Source organism: Barbatula barbatula (assembly GCF_947034865.1).
Source record: "Barbatula barbatula genome assembly, chromosome: 18".
Taxonomy (NCBI): Eukaryota; Metazoa; Chordata; class Actinopteri; order Cypriniformes; family Nemacheilidae; genus Barbatula; species Barbatula barbatula.
In genome coordinates, this window is record NC_136781.1 from 20,027,464 (window position 1) to 20,041,431 (window position 13,968).

A 13,968-nucleotide genomic window follows, 5' to 3' on the forward strand; every position below is an offset into this window, starting at 1 on the left:
CCAAGAGGTTAATAAAATGGATTAAACTGATCCTTATGGCATGGGTTACATATCTGACTATTCAGAATTAATTTCTAGTAAAACAGTCTGGAATTATGAAGACCTGACATTTTAAAGCACTGTGAGGACATGGCAGGACATCACCTATAAGCACACAAATCATTAAACATGACAGTCATACAAAATTTTCCCTTAAAAGTACTGAATTACTGAACTTCGTTTTCAGTTCAGCATATAGAAATTATTATAACAGCAAGTGTTTGAACTGTCTTGATCCTGCAAGACATTACAGAAGACAATCTTGAGATAGAGCCTTTTCAATTCAAAAACCAAAAAGCAGAATTGACTAGTTAACCTGTCATTGAAACGTGTTCTCCCAGTAGAAATATTCATGCATGCATTTCTTCAAGAATGAGGACTAAATATTTTATTGACCAGTTAAAGATCATGGTTATATTTCAAATAAGGTACCAAAAAGGTTTTTGTTCAAAAATGTTAAACCAAAAGGTAAAAGAAGAATATAACAAAATTAATTTGTGAGTCTGCCATTGACCTTAACTTGTGAATTTATTGGGTCAAAAAACACAACCTTAAAAAGAGAGTATGTATTAATTTTAACACAAAACTTTGCTTACCAATCTGGATTTATCAGGACATCATTCACATACACACACACACCCCTGATCAAACCTGAATAGTGAGGACAATCTGGATTTATCAGGACATCATTCACATACACACACACACACACACACACACACACACCTGATCAAATCTGAATAGTGGGGACAATCTGGATTTATCAGGACATCATTCACATACACACACACCTGATCAAACCTGAATAGTGAGGACAATCTGGATTTATCAGGACATCATTCACATACACACACACCTGATCAAACCTGAATAGTGAGGACAATCTGGATTTATCAGGACATCATTCACACACACACACACACCTGATCAAACCTGAATAGTGAGGACAATCTGGATTTATCAGGACATCATTCACACAAACACACACCTGATCAAACCTGAATAGTGAGGACAATCTGGATTTATCAGGACATCATTCACACACACACACACACCTGATCAAACCTGAATAGTGAGGACAATCTGGATTTATCAGGACATCATTCACATACACACACACCTGATCAAACCTGAATAGTGAGGACAATCTGGATTTATCAGGACATAATTCACATACACACACACACACCTGATCAAACCTGAATAGTGAGGACAATCTGGATTTATCAGGACATCATTCACATACACACACACACCTGATCAAACCTGAAGAGTGAGGACAATCTGGATTTATCAGGACATCATTCACATACACACACACACACACACCTGATCAAACCTGAATAGTGAGGACAATCTGGATTTATCAGGACATCATTCACAAACACACACACCTGATCAAACCTGAATAGTGAGGACAATCTGGATTTATCAGGACATCATTCACATACACACACACACACACCTGATCAAACCTGAATAGTGAGGACAATCTGGATTTATTAGGACATCATTCACATACACACTAACACAACAAAATGTGTACATGTCAAGAAATGTCTTACGTAATATATATTCAAATGTTTTGAACAAAAACAGGGTCATCCACTCAAATCTTGAACAAAAACCACAGACCTTAATGGAATGGCATTGATCTTTCTAAGAACATTTCTTTTTAAACACCAAACCTCGATTCCTCGCGAAATCCCTTATATTCTGCACAGTTCTTTCACTCAGGACAGGGTCTTCTGCATTCTTGCACTGCTCACATTCTGCCTTTGTGGCAAGGTGTCCCTTTAAAATATGTGCTTTAAAGTGTTTCATTACGGCATTCATTTCTATTTGGCTCCATGGCCCTTTCACAACTCTCCTTGATTTGGGCTCTGCAATAAAAAAGAAAAAAATTGGTTTTCTTGGAATGTCGTTTAAAGGGGTTCAATTATGCCCTTCGAACTTTTTAGTTTTGGGTGTACTTTATTATTCCAAAATATTATTTTGAATACTTTACAGAAACTCTTTACAGTAAGATTATATTTGTTAACATTGGTAAATGTATTCGTTAAAATGAATGAGCAATATAGTTTTCAGCATTTAATAATCTTTGTTAACATTAATAAATTTGAAAACAGTTGATTGTGCATTATCTAATTATTCTAATAAGAATGCATATACCTGTGGAGCTCACAGCCTCATCTCGGGGCACTTTTCCTTTTCCTATGACAAAAAGTTCAGTAGAAAATTTCATTTACTAATGTGAAATCAGTTTCTGATCATCTTAAATATATAACAACCCAAAAACTTTGTTTCTGGTCATAAGAAACAAGTCCCCCCATGGAAAATTTGAATGAGGGTCACACAGAATCAACCATGACACAAGTACACTTCCTCTACCTAATGTAAAATCAGTTTCTGACCATCTTAAATCAGAATAAAAAAATATATATATACATAAGCATACCTTTGGAACTTCCAGCCTCATCCTGGGTCAATTCCATCCTTCTTTTGATTCCTATATTCAAAAAAAAGTAATGAAGAGTCAAACTCAACAACCCAAATTTTTTGTTTCTGGTCATAAGAAACAAGTTCCCCCCAATGGAAAAAATGAAATCACACAGACTCAACCATGACACAAGTACACTTCCTCTACCTAATGTAAAATCAGTTTCTGACCATCTTAAATCAGAATAAAAAAATATACATATACATAAGCATACCTTTGGAACTTCCAGCCTCATCCTCATCCCCCAATTCCATCCTTCTTTTGTTTCCTATATTCAAATTCTTTCCAATTTAATGAGGGTCACACAGCATCAACAATGACACAATTACACTATTAAACATTTCTGGCCTGAGGGAAAAAAAATCAAGCAGCCAGTAACACTCAATTGCCTACTAGCTACAGTGTTTCTCTTGCAGTAGTGAAAATTCCAGATTGGTGTCATAAGAATAAACTGATGTAAAATGTAATACATACCCCTTGGTCCATGGACAGAATCCGACTCTTCATTATCGTCATCACTTATTTCTTCATCATCCAATTCAAGATCAATTTCATCTATAGAAAGGTACATTTGACAAACACATGCATTAGGTTAAAAAAGATATATACAGTATATCCTACACCATCACTATTTAAAGAAATAACCTAATAAAACTTTCCTTTTCCATCTTTAAAAATATTTTCTATTAGTTACTTAAGAATATAAAACAGCTTCAATGTTTTTGTACCACTAAAGAACATACTGAAGCTATTATGTTAAAAGCATCTTCATGGTCACCAGCTTGAAGCTGACTGCTAAACATCACAATGAGGAAGAGGAAAAGGAAAGAAAGAACTGTTACACAAATTCTCTCACAAATTCAAAAGAATGAATGATACCATCAAATTTTTCACAGGTACAAGACACTGATACATTCTTCTCTGTTAATCTTTTTAAGGACCTATTAAAATGTATTGTTGTTGGCTCTTGTTAAATAGTTTTTACTCTTCTCTTACCTTACGTTAAATTTGAATTGAAGTTTATATATTCTTCACCCAAACCTCCACTGCTTAAATGTTTTCGCTAAAGTCACAGTATTCCTGTTAAGTACTCTGTACCTTATTATTTTCAACATATAAAAGTATGCACATACCTTCAATCTCTATTTCATCTAGAGATTTTCCTTGGAAGCTTGCAAGAGTTCCTTTTTCCATTGCCAGCAGGAGCTTTGAGATTTTAGCAATTTCTATAGTTGCATCTGGCAACCGATAATAGTCTCTATGGACCCGAATGTCATGCCCCAAAAAATTGGCTAATTGATCCAGCTCATTATCCTTAAGATTAAGAATCTGTGACATTGTGGCCATCTGTTTACGAAGCTGTGTAGACCGGAGATATTCCGGGTTCTGTGCACCACACTGATTTGCAAAAAGTCTGATGCAGTCCTGTCCCCTGAAGAAGCTGGTGGCTGAACACTTCGGTCTTCCAAATAGAAAGGGTTGTCCCTGTCCACATCACATGAGTCTCTCTTGTCCACAATAAGCTGAATTGCTTGGACAACTTCGGGGTTTAACAAAACAGCAACTTTTCTCCCTCTCTTGCCCATTATTTCTACTCTGCTGAAATGCTTCGACATTTTTTGCTCAAATGGAGAGAGGCTGAGAGCTATATCCTCATGGAGCTCACTCTGGTCTCTTTTCATAAAACACTCAACAGTCATTTTTGAGACCTCTCCTGCTCGACGTCTGTTAAAGATGATCACTTGTACAAGTGTCACTTTGGCGAGTTCTGCATATGTTTGTGGAGATTCATTCTTTTTCAGGCTTTCGAAAGCATCTGCACATTTCTTCTCTAGGTACTGATTAAGAAGCTGCACGTCTTGTGTAAATGGAAGTGCAGATGGTTTATTGAACTTTGATTTGCTCAAAGTAGCAAGAGCAGCATGAGAGACATGTTCTGCCCATTCACTTGAGCACAGTCTTTTGAATCGCTCTGCTGCTTTTGTCAAAGCATCATCCTCTGCTGTGATGGCCCTGCAGAGAATAATGTCACCGATCTTGTTAAGTGAATATCCTAACTTTAGCGCAAGACTGGGTGTCTTATACGAGTGACTCTTTTCATCATAACCAGCGACATCGTTCACAGCATCAATGACTTTGTAGAAATTGCTTGGTTTCACAGCATCTTCAAAGCTAAATATGGAGTACTTCCTTCTCAAGCTCAGCAACAGTCTGCCCATTTCCCGCACTTTCTGGCGAATGGACTCAGATTTTGTTGGATCGCTACCATGTTTGTTGTAAAGAGACTGACCCAGTTGCAGGATGAGAAAATCATTTCGAACTAGAGATGAAATGTCATCATTCTTCATATTTCCTAAAAGCTTCCACACTCCAGGAGATATTGCCTGGGAGAATGATGACTCTGCAATATCAGCCAAAACTAAGACTTTGGCCTTACCAGTTGCTTCAGACTTAGAAACCTTCTTCGACGGGCATCTCCGTGTATGTCGCCAGAGCTCTTTGCGAATAAACAAGCCTTTGCAGTATACACCGTGCACGTATCTTCCGGAACTCAGTTCAATCTCTGATCTCGCTGGCCGCCTTTTGACTTTCAGTGGTCCACTCTTATTCTCCATAACCTCTCGATTATGTTCATAGTTGCCTCTGTTTCGGAGCTTCTCAAGTAACCGTTTTCTGTCCTTGGAGTGTTAAGGGAGTGAGAATGCAGCAGCGATTTCTGTTACAGTGTCTTGATGCATTTGAAAGTGACGGGTAATTTTAGACTGAGGTTTCTTGCACACATAACAGTAATTCTTGTGGGTAGAAATAGTGTCTTTGGGGTTTGACACATTGTCAATTGACGACTGTTCATCAGAAGACTCTGTTGGTTTTTTCTTAGAACTCGGAAGCATCACAATACTTTTTGTGGTAGGATCATGACCATCACATGTGATGTCCTTAGCAGAACTAATCATGTCTTCCTCTGTGGATGAACAGTAAGTGGGTTTTGGCAAATTATTTGCGATCTTGGAAGACTTTACAACAGCTGGTGTGGTTTTAAAATATGGTGGACTTTCATCACTATCACTGTTTTGTCTAGAGTCTGGAATGAAGTCATCAGAGGATTGAGGGGTATATTCTTCATCAGAGCTGATGTCTTCAGAACAAGACAATTCGACATTGAGCTAAAAAAGAAAGATGATAATAACAATGAGAAGAACAATAATTTGACCTTTCAGGCATGCCTGAAGTCTGGCAATGACATGCAGCAAATGACATGTGGGTTACATATATATCTTAAGATGTTTGATAAACCAACTTTCAAGTTTACAAGGTGATATAAAATAAATAAACCTACCATTTCTTCTTTTTTCAGGAAGCAGGTTTTGTGCCATGATCTTGAACATACTAAAAAGAAACAGTAAAATAAACATGCATTTTCCAGGTTTTCATCTAATCACTGCAACAAAACATTAATATAAATGATCACACATACAACTAAATTTTAAATTAAAAAAACACTGACATTTGCATGTTAAGCCAAGCCATCTTCGACTAGACACAGGTCCACTGCAATCTTCACAAGAATCCAAACAGGAGATAACAGAACAGTGAACTTCATGGGGGCACTGTAACAAGAACAACAAGAATGTTGGGTGATGAGCCTTGTATAAACAGTGGATATAACGCTGGATTTGGAAATCGTTTGAAACTGATAGATGGAGCGGTCCCAGTGCTAAAAGATGCCGGACATGAATAGTCATATGTCAGTGTTTTGTTGGCGATCGGCATGTACGTGCATAATGTAAAGAAACACTAAGGGATAATGTGATGATGTGTAGTTTGCTCATGCTATAGTTCTGTCCTCCCTGCCAGCCTCCAGTAGCTCGTCTTTTTCCGGATATAATGGTACATCTCTTTATCTCTTTTATATATGTAATCAAACTAAATCCAACTAAATAGTATGGAATACTACTGTAAAGGTATTTAAGATGAATAGGAGATTGTCAGAAACTGCGTGTGTTACCCCATCTTTAATTTAATGACCATGGTATAAGCGTGATAACCCATGGTTGTTATCCTGCATTGCAGGATTTTAAATACAGTTCACTAAAGAAACAACTTTGCCTGCATGTCGTGCAAGAAAATCTTGAGTGCAGGGCTAGCCGTGGATCATCACTTACTTATTACACGGGATAATCTTGATGGTCCTCATAAGGGAAACTGTCCTTACATTACAGCTCAGTGTCATGCCCATCCCCCCACACACAAGATGAAAATCAAGGGAAGCATTGTGGAAATTCCTAGTCAATGTGTGATAAGTTATTCTTCATCTTTAAAGGTGGAGTAACAAGCTATTTCAAGCATTCTGACTTCTTTACAATGATAAACGTGCTGGCTTCTCATGCTTAACATAGTCAACTGGTAATAAAATGAGTCGGAGGTATGACGTAGAATTTATGTGCTCGATATACTCCCTTAGGGTTCCTACAGATTTTGTAAAGTTTTCTTCGAACATGAATTCGTATTTGCTAACAAGGGTTCTTAGTCCCTTATTGGACAATTGCCTCAGACAAGCATGACAACACGTCTACAGTGAGAGAAAGAGTTAGAAAGAGCACGCCCATCTATATGTTTAGTTAGCTGCAGAAGTTAAGCTGTGTTCGTTTGTTGATGACATTTCGTGATGAACCGTATATAAATAGTGGATATAACGATGGATTTGCAGATCGTTTGAAACTGATAGATGGAGCGGTCCCAGTGCTAAAAGATGCCGGTAAACATTTTCACTTACTTTCTCTTGCTCTGATGAAGGATTAACACTGTCATTGTCTGATTTAGAAGGATGAATACTGGAATCGTCCACAGCCCCTGAGCTCTTATCACCGAATTCCTGAAAATTGGAGATAGACAGATACAACATTAAGACACGAACGTTTGCCAATAACAAAAATCAAGATATACTATGGTCAGTCTGAATACTCAATTCTGATTGGCTGGCAGGATGTTCCAGTCAGTTTGGTTGCCATTCTCCATCAATAATTAAGTTGATTAAATGCTATAACTCAAAGACCATGGTATAAGCATGATAACCCATGGTTGTTATCCTGCATTGCAGGATTTTAAATACAGTTCAATAAACAAACAAATTAGCCTGCATGTCGTGCAAAAAAATCTTGAGTCCAGGGCTAGCCGTGGATCATCACTTACTTATTACACAGGATAATCTTGATGGTCCTCATAAGGGAAACTGTCCTTACATTACAGCTCAGTGTCATGCCCATCCCCCCACACACAAGATGAAAATCAAGGGAAGCATTGTGGAAATTCCTAGTCAATGTGTGATAAGTTATTCTTCATCTTTAAAGGTGGAGTAACAAGCTATTTCAAGCATTCTGACTTCTTTACAATGATAAACGTGCTGGCTTCTCATGCTTAACATAGTCAACTGGTAATAAAATGAGTCGGAGGTATGACGTAGAATTTATGTGCTCGATATACTCCCTTAGGGTTCCTACAGATTTTGTAAAGTTTTCTTCGAACATGAATTCGTATTTGCTAACAAGGGTTCTTAGTCCCTTATTGGACAATTGCCTCAGACAAGCATGACAACACGTCTACAGTGAGAGAAAGAGTTAGAAAGAGCACGCCCATCTATATGTTTAGTTAGCTGCAGAAGTTAAGCTGTGTTCGTTTGTTGATGACATTTCGTGATGAACCGTATATAAATAGTGGATATAACGATGGATTTGCAGATCGTTTGAAACTGATAGATGGAGCGGTCCCAGTGCTAAAAGATGCCGGTAAACATTTTCACTTACTTTCTCTTGCTCTGATGAAGGATTAACACTGTCATTGTCTGATTTAGAAGGATGAATACTGGAATCGTCCACAGCCCCTGAGCTCTTATCACCGAATTCCTGAAAATTGGAGATAGACAGATACAACATTAAGACACGAACGTTTGCCAATAACAAAAATCAAGATATACTATGGTCAGTCTGAATACTCAATTCTGATTGGCTGGCAGGATGTTCCAGTCAGTTTGGTTGCCATTCTCCATCAATAATTAAGTTGATTAAATGCTATAACTCAAAGACCATGGTATAAGCATGATAACCCATGGTTGTTATCCTGCATTGCAGGATTTTAAATACAGTTCAATAAACAAACAAATTAGCCTGCATGTCGTGCAAAAAAATCTTGAGTCCAGGGCTAGCCGTGGATCATCACTTACTTATTATACGGGATAATCTTGATGGTCCTCATAAGGGAAACTGTCCTTACATTACAGCTCAGTGTCATGCCCATCCCCCCACACACAAAATGAAAATCAAGGGAAGCATTGTGGAAATTCCTAGTCAATGTGTGATAAGTTATTCTTCATCTTTAAAGGTGGAGTAACAAGCTATTTCAAGCATTCTGACTTCTTTACAATGATAAACGTGCTGGCTTCTCATGCTTAACATAGTCAACTGGTCATAAAATGATTCGGAGGTATGACGTAGAATTTATGTGCTCAATATAATCCCTTAGGGTTCCTACAGATTTTGTAAAGTTTTCTTCTAACATGAATTCGTATTTGCTAACAAGGGTTCTTAGTCCCTTATTGGACAATTGCCTCAGACAAGCATGACAACACGTCTACAGTGAGAGAAAGAGTTAGAAAGAGCACGCCCATCGATATGTTTAGTTAGCTGCAGAAGTTAAGCTGTGTTCGTTTGTTGACGACATTTCGTGATGAACCATATATAAACAGTGGATATAACGATGGATTTGCAGATCGTTTGAAACTGATAGATGGAGCGGTCCCAGTGCTAAAAGATGCCGGTAAACATTTTCACTTACTTTCTCTTGCTCTGATGAAGGATTAACACTGTCATTGTCTGATTTAGAAGGATGAATACTGGAATCGTCCACAGCCCCTGAGCTCTTATCACCGAATTCCTGAAAATGGAGATAGACAGATACAACATTAAGACACGAATGGTTGACTAGTGATTTGCTAAGTGTCAATCTTTTGGAATATGCCAGTTTATAATTATCCTTACATATCATTACTATAAAGGATATAATCTTGAACTTATAAGAACTTGAATTTTAAGACTCACCATGGATCGCCATGGCCAAGAGGAATCTCCATAGTTGTAAGTAATCTCCTCATCTGGAGATATATCTCTCATACTTTCTTTAACCACAACTGTCTTGACTTTGCAGTTTGGGTTTCTTTCATCATCGTTCACCAATCTTCCAAGTGATCCATCCTCTTTTGAAGCATCGATGCTGTTAGAAAAACAGTGCATGACAGACATTTTCAGGTTAATCTAAAGAGTCTGCACCATGTGAGCGTAGGCCAGCAGGTGATTGGGGAGGGGGGGCAATCGTGCTCGGGCACGATTGAAAGCAACTGTGCTAAATGTGAGTAGGCCCTAAGCTTTGTGTATTTGATGTATTTTTAAAAAGACATTGTGACAGTTTATTTGCTTCCTAACAACCGAAGATGACGCAGGATTGTCCGATCAAGGCAAAAATATATCTCCATCAGGAATCACCCTCATGATCATTTTGTCATCTCAGAATGAAAAGTTAACTTGGTATTTGGAAAAAAGGTAAAACGTCTTAATTGTAATAATACAAATTGAATTACTGTTGTTGTTGCTGCAGAAATGTAAACACTTGGCTCTGATTATAAACAAAAAACAAAGTATATCAAGACTTGACAATTTACCAATAACGTCTTCCATTCCAAGTGAAGTCAAACAAGTAGTTTCCTTGAATGTCTTCAACTTGTTTACTCTGTGCCAGAATTACACGGTATTGAACAACAAATGTGGATTTTTCAATGTGTTCAAGCGCAAACACACCTCTCCCTACAAAGGCAAAACTATTTAACATGAACCTACTTGATATGCAAAAAATGGATTTATCCTTTCAAAAGAAATAAACCTTAAACCCTGTAAAATCTGAAATGCAATATTGGGTGAAGCATAGTTTAAAACATAGTAGTCAAGCACAGGATTTTACAGATTTGTGATGCACAACCTACCTTTAAATGAATTTATATATCTTTCCTCAATAAAGGCTTTGTCTTTGCCTGTCATCACGTGTTCTTTGGCATCGTGTTCGGGATGCACTCTCCTTTTTCTTGGCATTTTAACTAAACAAGAACATAAAGAGTATACAGTCCCTTTAAATGTCAGTTATATCATATCAGTTATATTATGTAATAAGTAAACTGCATTAGCGCAAGGTGTCAGACTAATAATACACATATACATATACAATATAGCATTAACTGTGCTATAGGTTTGGTCAATATTTTTTAAAATATCCCTTATACTTTAGGGACCAATTCTCACTATTAATAGTTGCTTTGGATAAATTACTTAATGTTAATGTAAATTAATTAGCATGCTTATTTTTAGAATATTGGCTGTTTATTAGTACTTATAAAACACATATTCTGCAATCTGCATAATCACATTCTAACGTTATTAAGATCATATTATAACGTTACAATACCTAAACCTAAAAACTAACTTATACTATTTTAAAGCAGAAAATTAGGAGTTTATTGAGGCAAAAGTAGTAAATGTTTTGTTAATAGAAAGAATTGGACCTTAAAATAAAGTGTGACCCATATGAGTAACTTGCCTTATTTAATTGTTTAGGCCCAATTATCCATCTAATTAAACTGTAAACCCATTCACTCGTGCAATCACGACATCGGGTTAATTAACTAAACCATATTACATTAACTATGAACCATTTGTGAATATATTTCTACCAAACATATCAAATTAAGTAGAAAAACAACTTGCCGTAGGCCACAATCATCATTACCAATACACGAATATGGAATTTTACCTATCTTACTAAACTTGTTAGTAAGGTAAAAAATAAGCTACAAATAAGCATAACTTAAACTTACCTTTACGCGTTAAGAAGTTTTCCGTGAAAATGTAAGATGTTTGCAGGAGTTTTGGTCAACGACGGTGCTTGAAAGTCCGCGCGGGTTTGACTGACAATCGAAAGCAGCCAATCGCTGAACAGAATGTGTTCAACCAATGAAACACGCTCATTAACGGCTGAAATGTGTGTGGCGCTGCAGTACCAGCGAATTTTCAATAGAGGGAGTTTATACACACCGAGCAAACACTGGCACACACTGAAAAACCGGTTTAACGTGCATATTAGGACATATCGCGAAAACGCGGGAGGTGGTTGGTAGGAAGCTCTTAAGCCTGTTTATACCGCGCGACTTATGAGGACATCAGCCGTGTCCTTTTAGTTACGGTATGTCCTCACAAAGTCGGTATGTATTCAGGTCACATGTCCCCATTGTCAGGTGGCACCAACGCACGCACACGCATGCACGCACACACACACACACACACACACATTGTGATACTCACCTTGAATTCCAGGAATGTTTGCAACTGTTCCATGTCTGCATTCAATATGTCACCATTATCCTCTTCATCTGTGATTTCAATCTTCTAGATAAAAGTTTCATGCATGTTCAGGTTAGACAGTTAACAATAAACCATGACAGTATTCTGTTTAGAGCAAATAAACATAGACCCATACCACATTTTCTGCAGCACTGGAGCTATCTGATTCATCGTTTACATAATCGTTTATTCCTTCATAGCAATCACTGGCTCCATCTTAAAAAAATCGAAAGTGTCAAATGAATACAGAAAATGTAAATGCATTAAACTATTACTAATATCACAAGGTCATTACAAATCAGATAATTTGCCAAAAACATGAAAAATTCTCCCACCATCGGACAAACTGCCCTCAGTTAGTTCAGGAATTCCATGTTCATCTTCAAGGTTTTGACGAGAATAGGCTTCAGTTTGATTTGAGAACATAGCTGGTCCACCCTTAGGTGGTGGAATATCAATGCCCATCAAACGGTACTTTCTTCTGCGGTTACCAATCCATGTCTGTTAAATGTTAATGTTTGAAAGTAAAATAGAATTAAGCCTTGAATGCACAATGCTATTTTACAACCACTTTAAAAAAAGTATTATTATTATTCTAAGACAAAAAGACTTACATCGTGTTCTAACCAAACGCAATGCAACATGCGATGAAAGGTAACTTTTCAATCAGAAGTTGTGTCCTAACTAGCCGCGACAGCATTGCACAACATTCAACAGCCGTAACTATTTTAGAAACGTTCTGCACCTCATGTTAATGAGACCCTTATTCTGGTTGTTCTGACTCTAGAAAGCAAATAATGTTTCACTGATCTCTGCCAGGTAAAAATATAATTATATAATATTAATATTAAATATAATGATTATTAATAACTAAATGTGATATATGATCATGATTTGTTAATAATTTGAAAGGCAAAATATTGTATGGCTTTTATTTTATAGTTATAAATAATAAATTATATAAAAATCTACAAATAATTTAAGCATTATTAATTTTTGTAACTTACTGTCATGTTTCTCTTGGTTTAGTGGCCATGAAAGTTGTCGTGAACGTGGAGGGTGGACGTGGTGGAAGAACCCAAGTGCAGGCAGACACGGGGATGAAGGGTCTAACAAACAGACTTTAATACAAAACAGATACAAAACAAACACCCACGATGGGGGAAAACTCTAAATCAACTAAATACAAAAACCGAAACAATCACTTCCCACAAAGGGGGCAAAAATAACAAAACACTAGGTAACTTAACATTAACAGACCAGAACTTGACATGACCAAATAACTCTACCTATGGTGCAGGAAACATGTACAGCATACAATGAACGAGCACAGGACAATGAACACGAGAATGTCTTATAGGGGAACAAACACAGGATAATTAACAAGGGGCAGGTGCAGGTACTGAAACACTCAGGGAAGGTTAACGAGACAAAAGGGCGGGAAACACTGACGAGACACGAGAAAGCACATGGCAAGTCAGAATCAAAACAAAGCCATGTCTTTCTCACACAAAACCTAAGGCTATGCCATGACTCCGCTGTAAGACCAAGAATAAACATGACATGATAGCGGAATCATGACAGAAAGTCATGACAGAATCTCATGTTTTGTGTGGAGAGAGGCATTTATGGCCTTTTGGCCATCCATACATTCTCTCCAGTCTCATCTCTGTTCCCATCCACTCGTTACCTCGTTATTGATTAATGCCCTACACCTGTTCCCCTCTTGATTTGGTCCCTTAGTTAATGACCGTGTGTCTTCTGTCTTGTGCTGGTTCATTGTGGTTGTGTGGTGAGTTCACGTGTCTTGTTAGTCTAGTCTAGTCTAGTCTAGTCTAGTCTAGTCTAGTCTAGTCTAGTCTTGATGTTTATAATTTAGTTTAGTCCTGTTTAAGTGTAGTTAGTCTTAGTCCAAAGGAGAAGCAATTTTAGCAGCAGAAGCGTACAGAATTGTGTAAGTGTATTTAAATTGTGTCTTGTTGACTTTTAGTACTG

At 37.3% G+C, this 13,968-nt stretch overlaps 2 protein-coding genes across 4 annotated transcripts in view; both read right to left on the minus strand.

The window, feature by feature from the left end:
* hdx (highly divergent homeobox) overlaps nucleotides 1-13,968 on the minus strand; it is a 68,890-nt gene that overhangs the window by 18,587 nt on the left and 36,335 nt on the right. For both annotated transcript variants that reach the window (XM_079479156.1, XM_079479157.1), the window contains 3 exons: nucleotides 12,309-12,474; nucleotides 12,110-12,189; nucleotides 11,935-12,018 (listed from right to left, as the gene is read on the minus strand). In XM_079479156.1, the coding sequence (XP_079335282.1) occupies nucleotides 11,935-12,018; nucleotides 12,110-12,189; nucleotides 12,309-12,474 (330 nt within the window). The remainder of the gene's footprint in view (nucleotides 1-11,934; nucleotides 12,019-12,109; nucleotides 12,190-12,308; nucleotides 12,475-13,968) is intronic.
* On the minus strand, nucleotides 1,521-5,118 carry LOC306907203 (uncharacterized protein). Of its 2 annotated transcripts, XM_079479158.1 has the most exons (6): nucleotides 3,673-5,118; nucleotides 3,014-3,094; nucleotides 2,754-2,807; nucleotides 2,498-2,548; nucleotides 2,212-2,253; nucleotides 1,521-1,922 (listed from the first exon to the last, which is right to left on the minus strand). In XM_079479158.1, exons 1-6 carry the CDS (start codon nucleotides 3,884-3,886, stop codon nucleotides 1,699-1,701), a joined length of 666 nt encoding a protein of 221 aa, XP_079335284.1. In that variant the 5' UTR covers nucleotides 3,887-5,118; the 3' UTR covers nucleotides 1,521-1,698. The 2 variants fall into 2 exon arrangements, with proteins under 2 accessions (XP_079335284.1, XP_079335285.1); XM_079479159.1 differs by lacking the exon at nucleotides 2,754-2,807 and having other exon boundaries at nucleotides 1,539-1,922; nucleotides 3,673-3,965.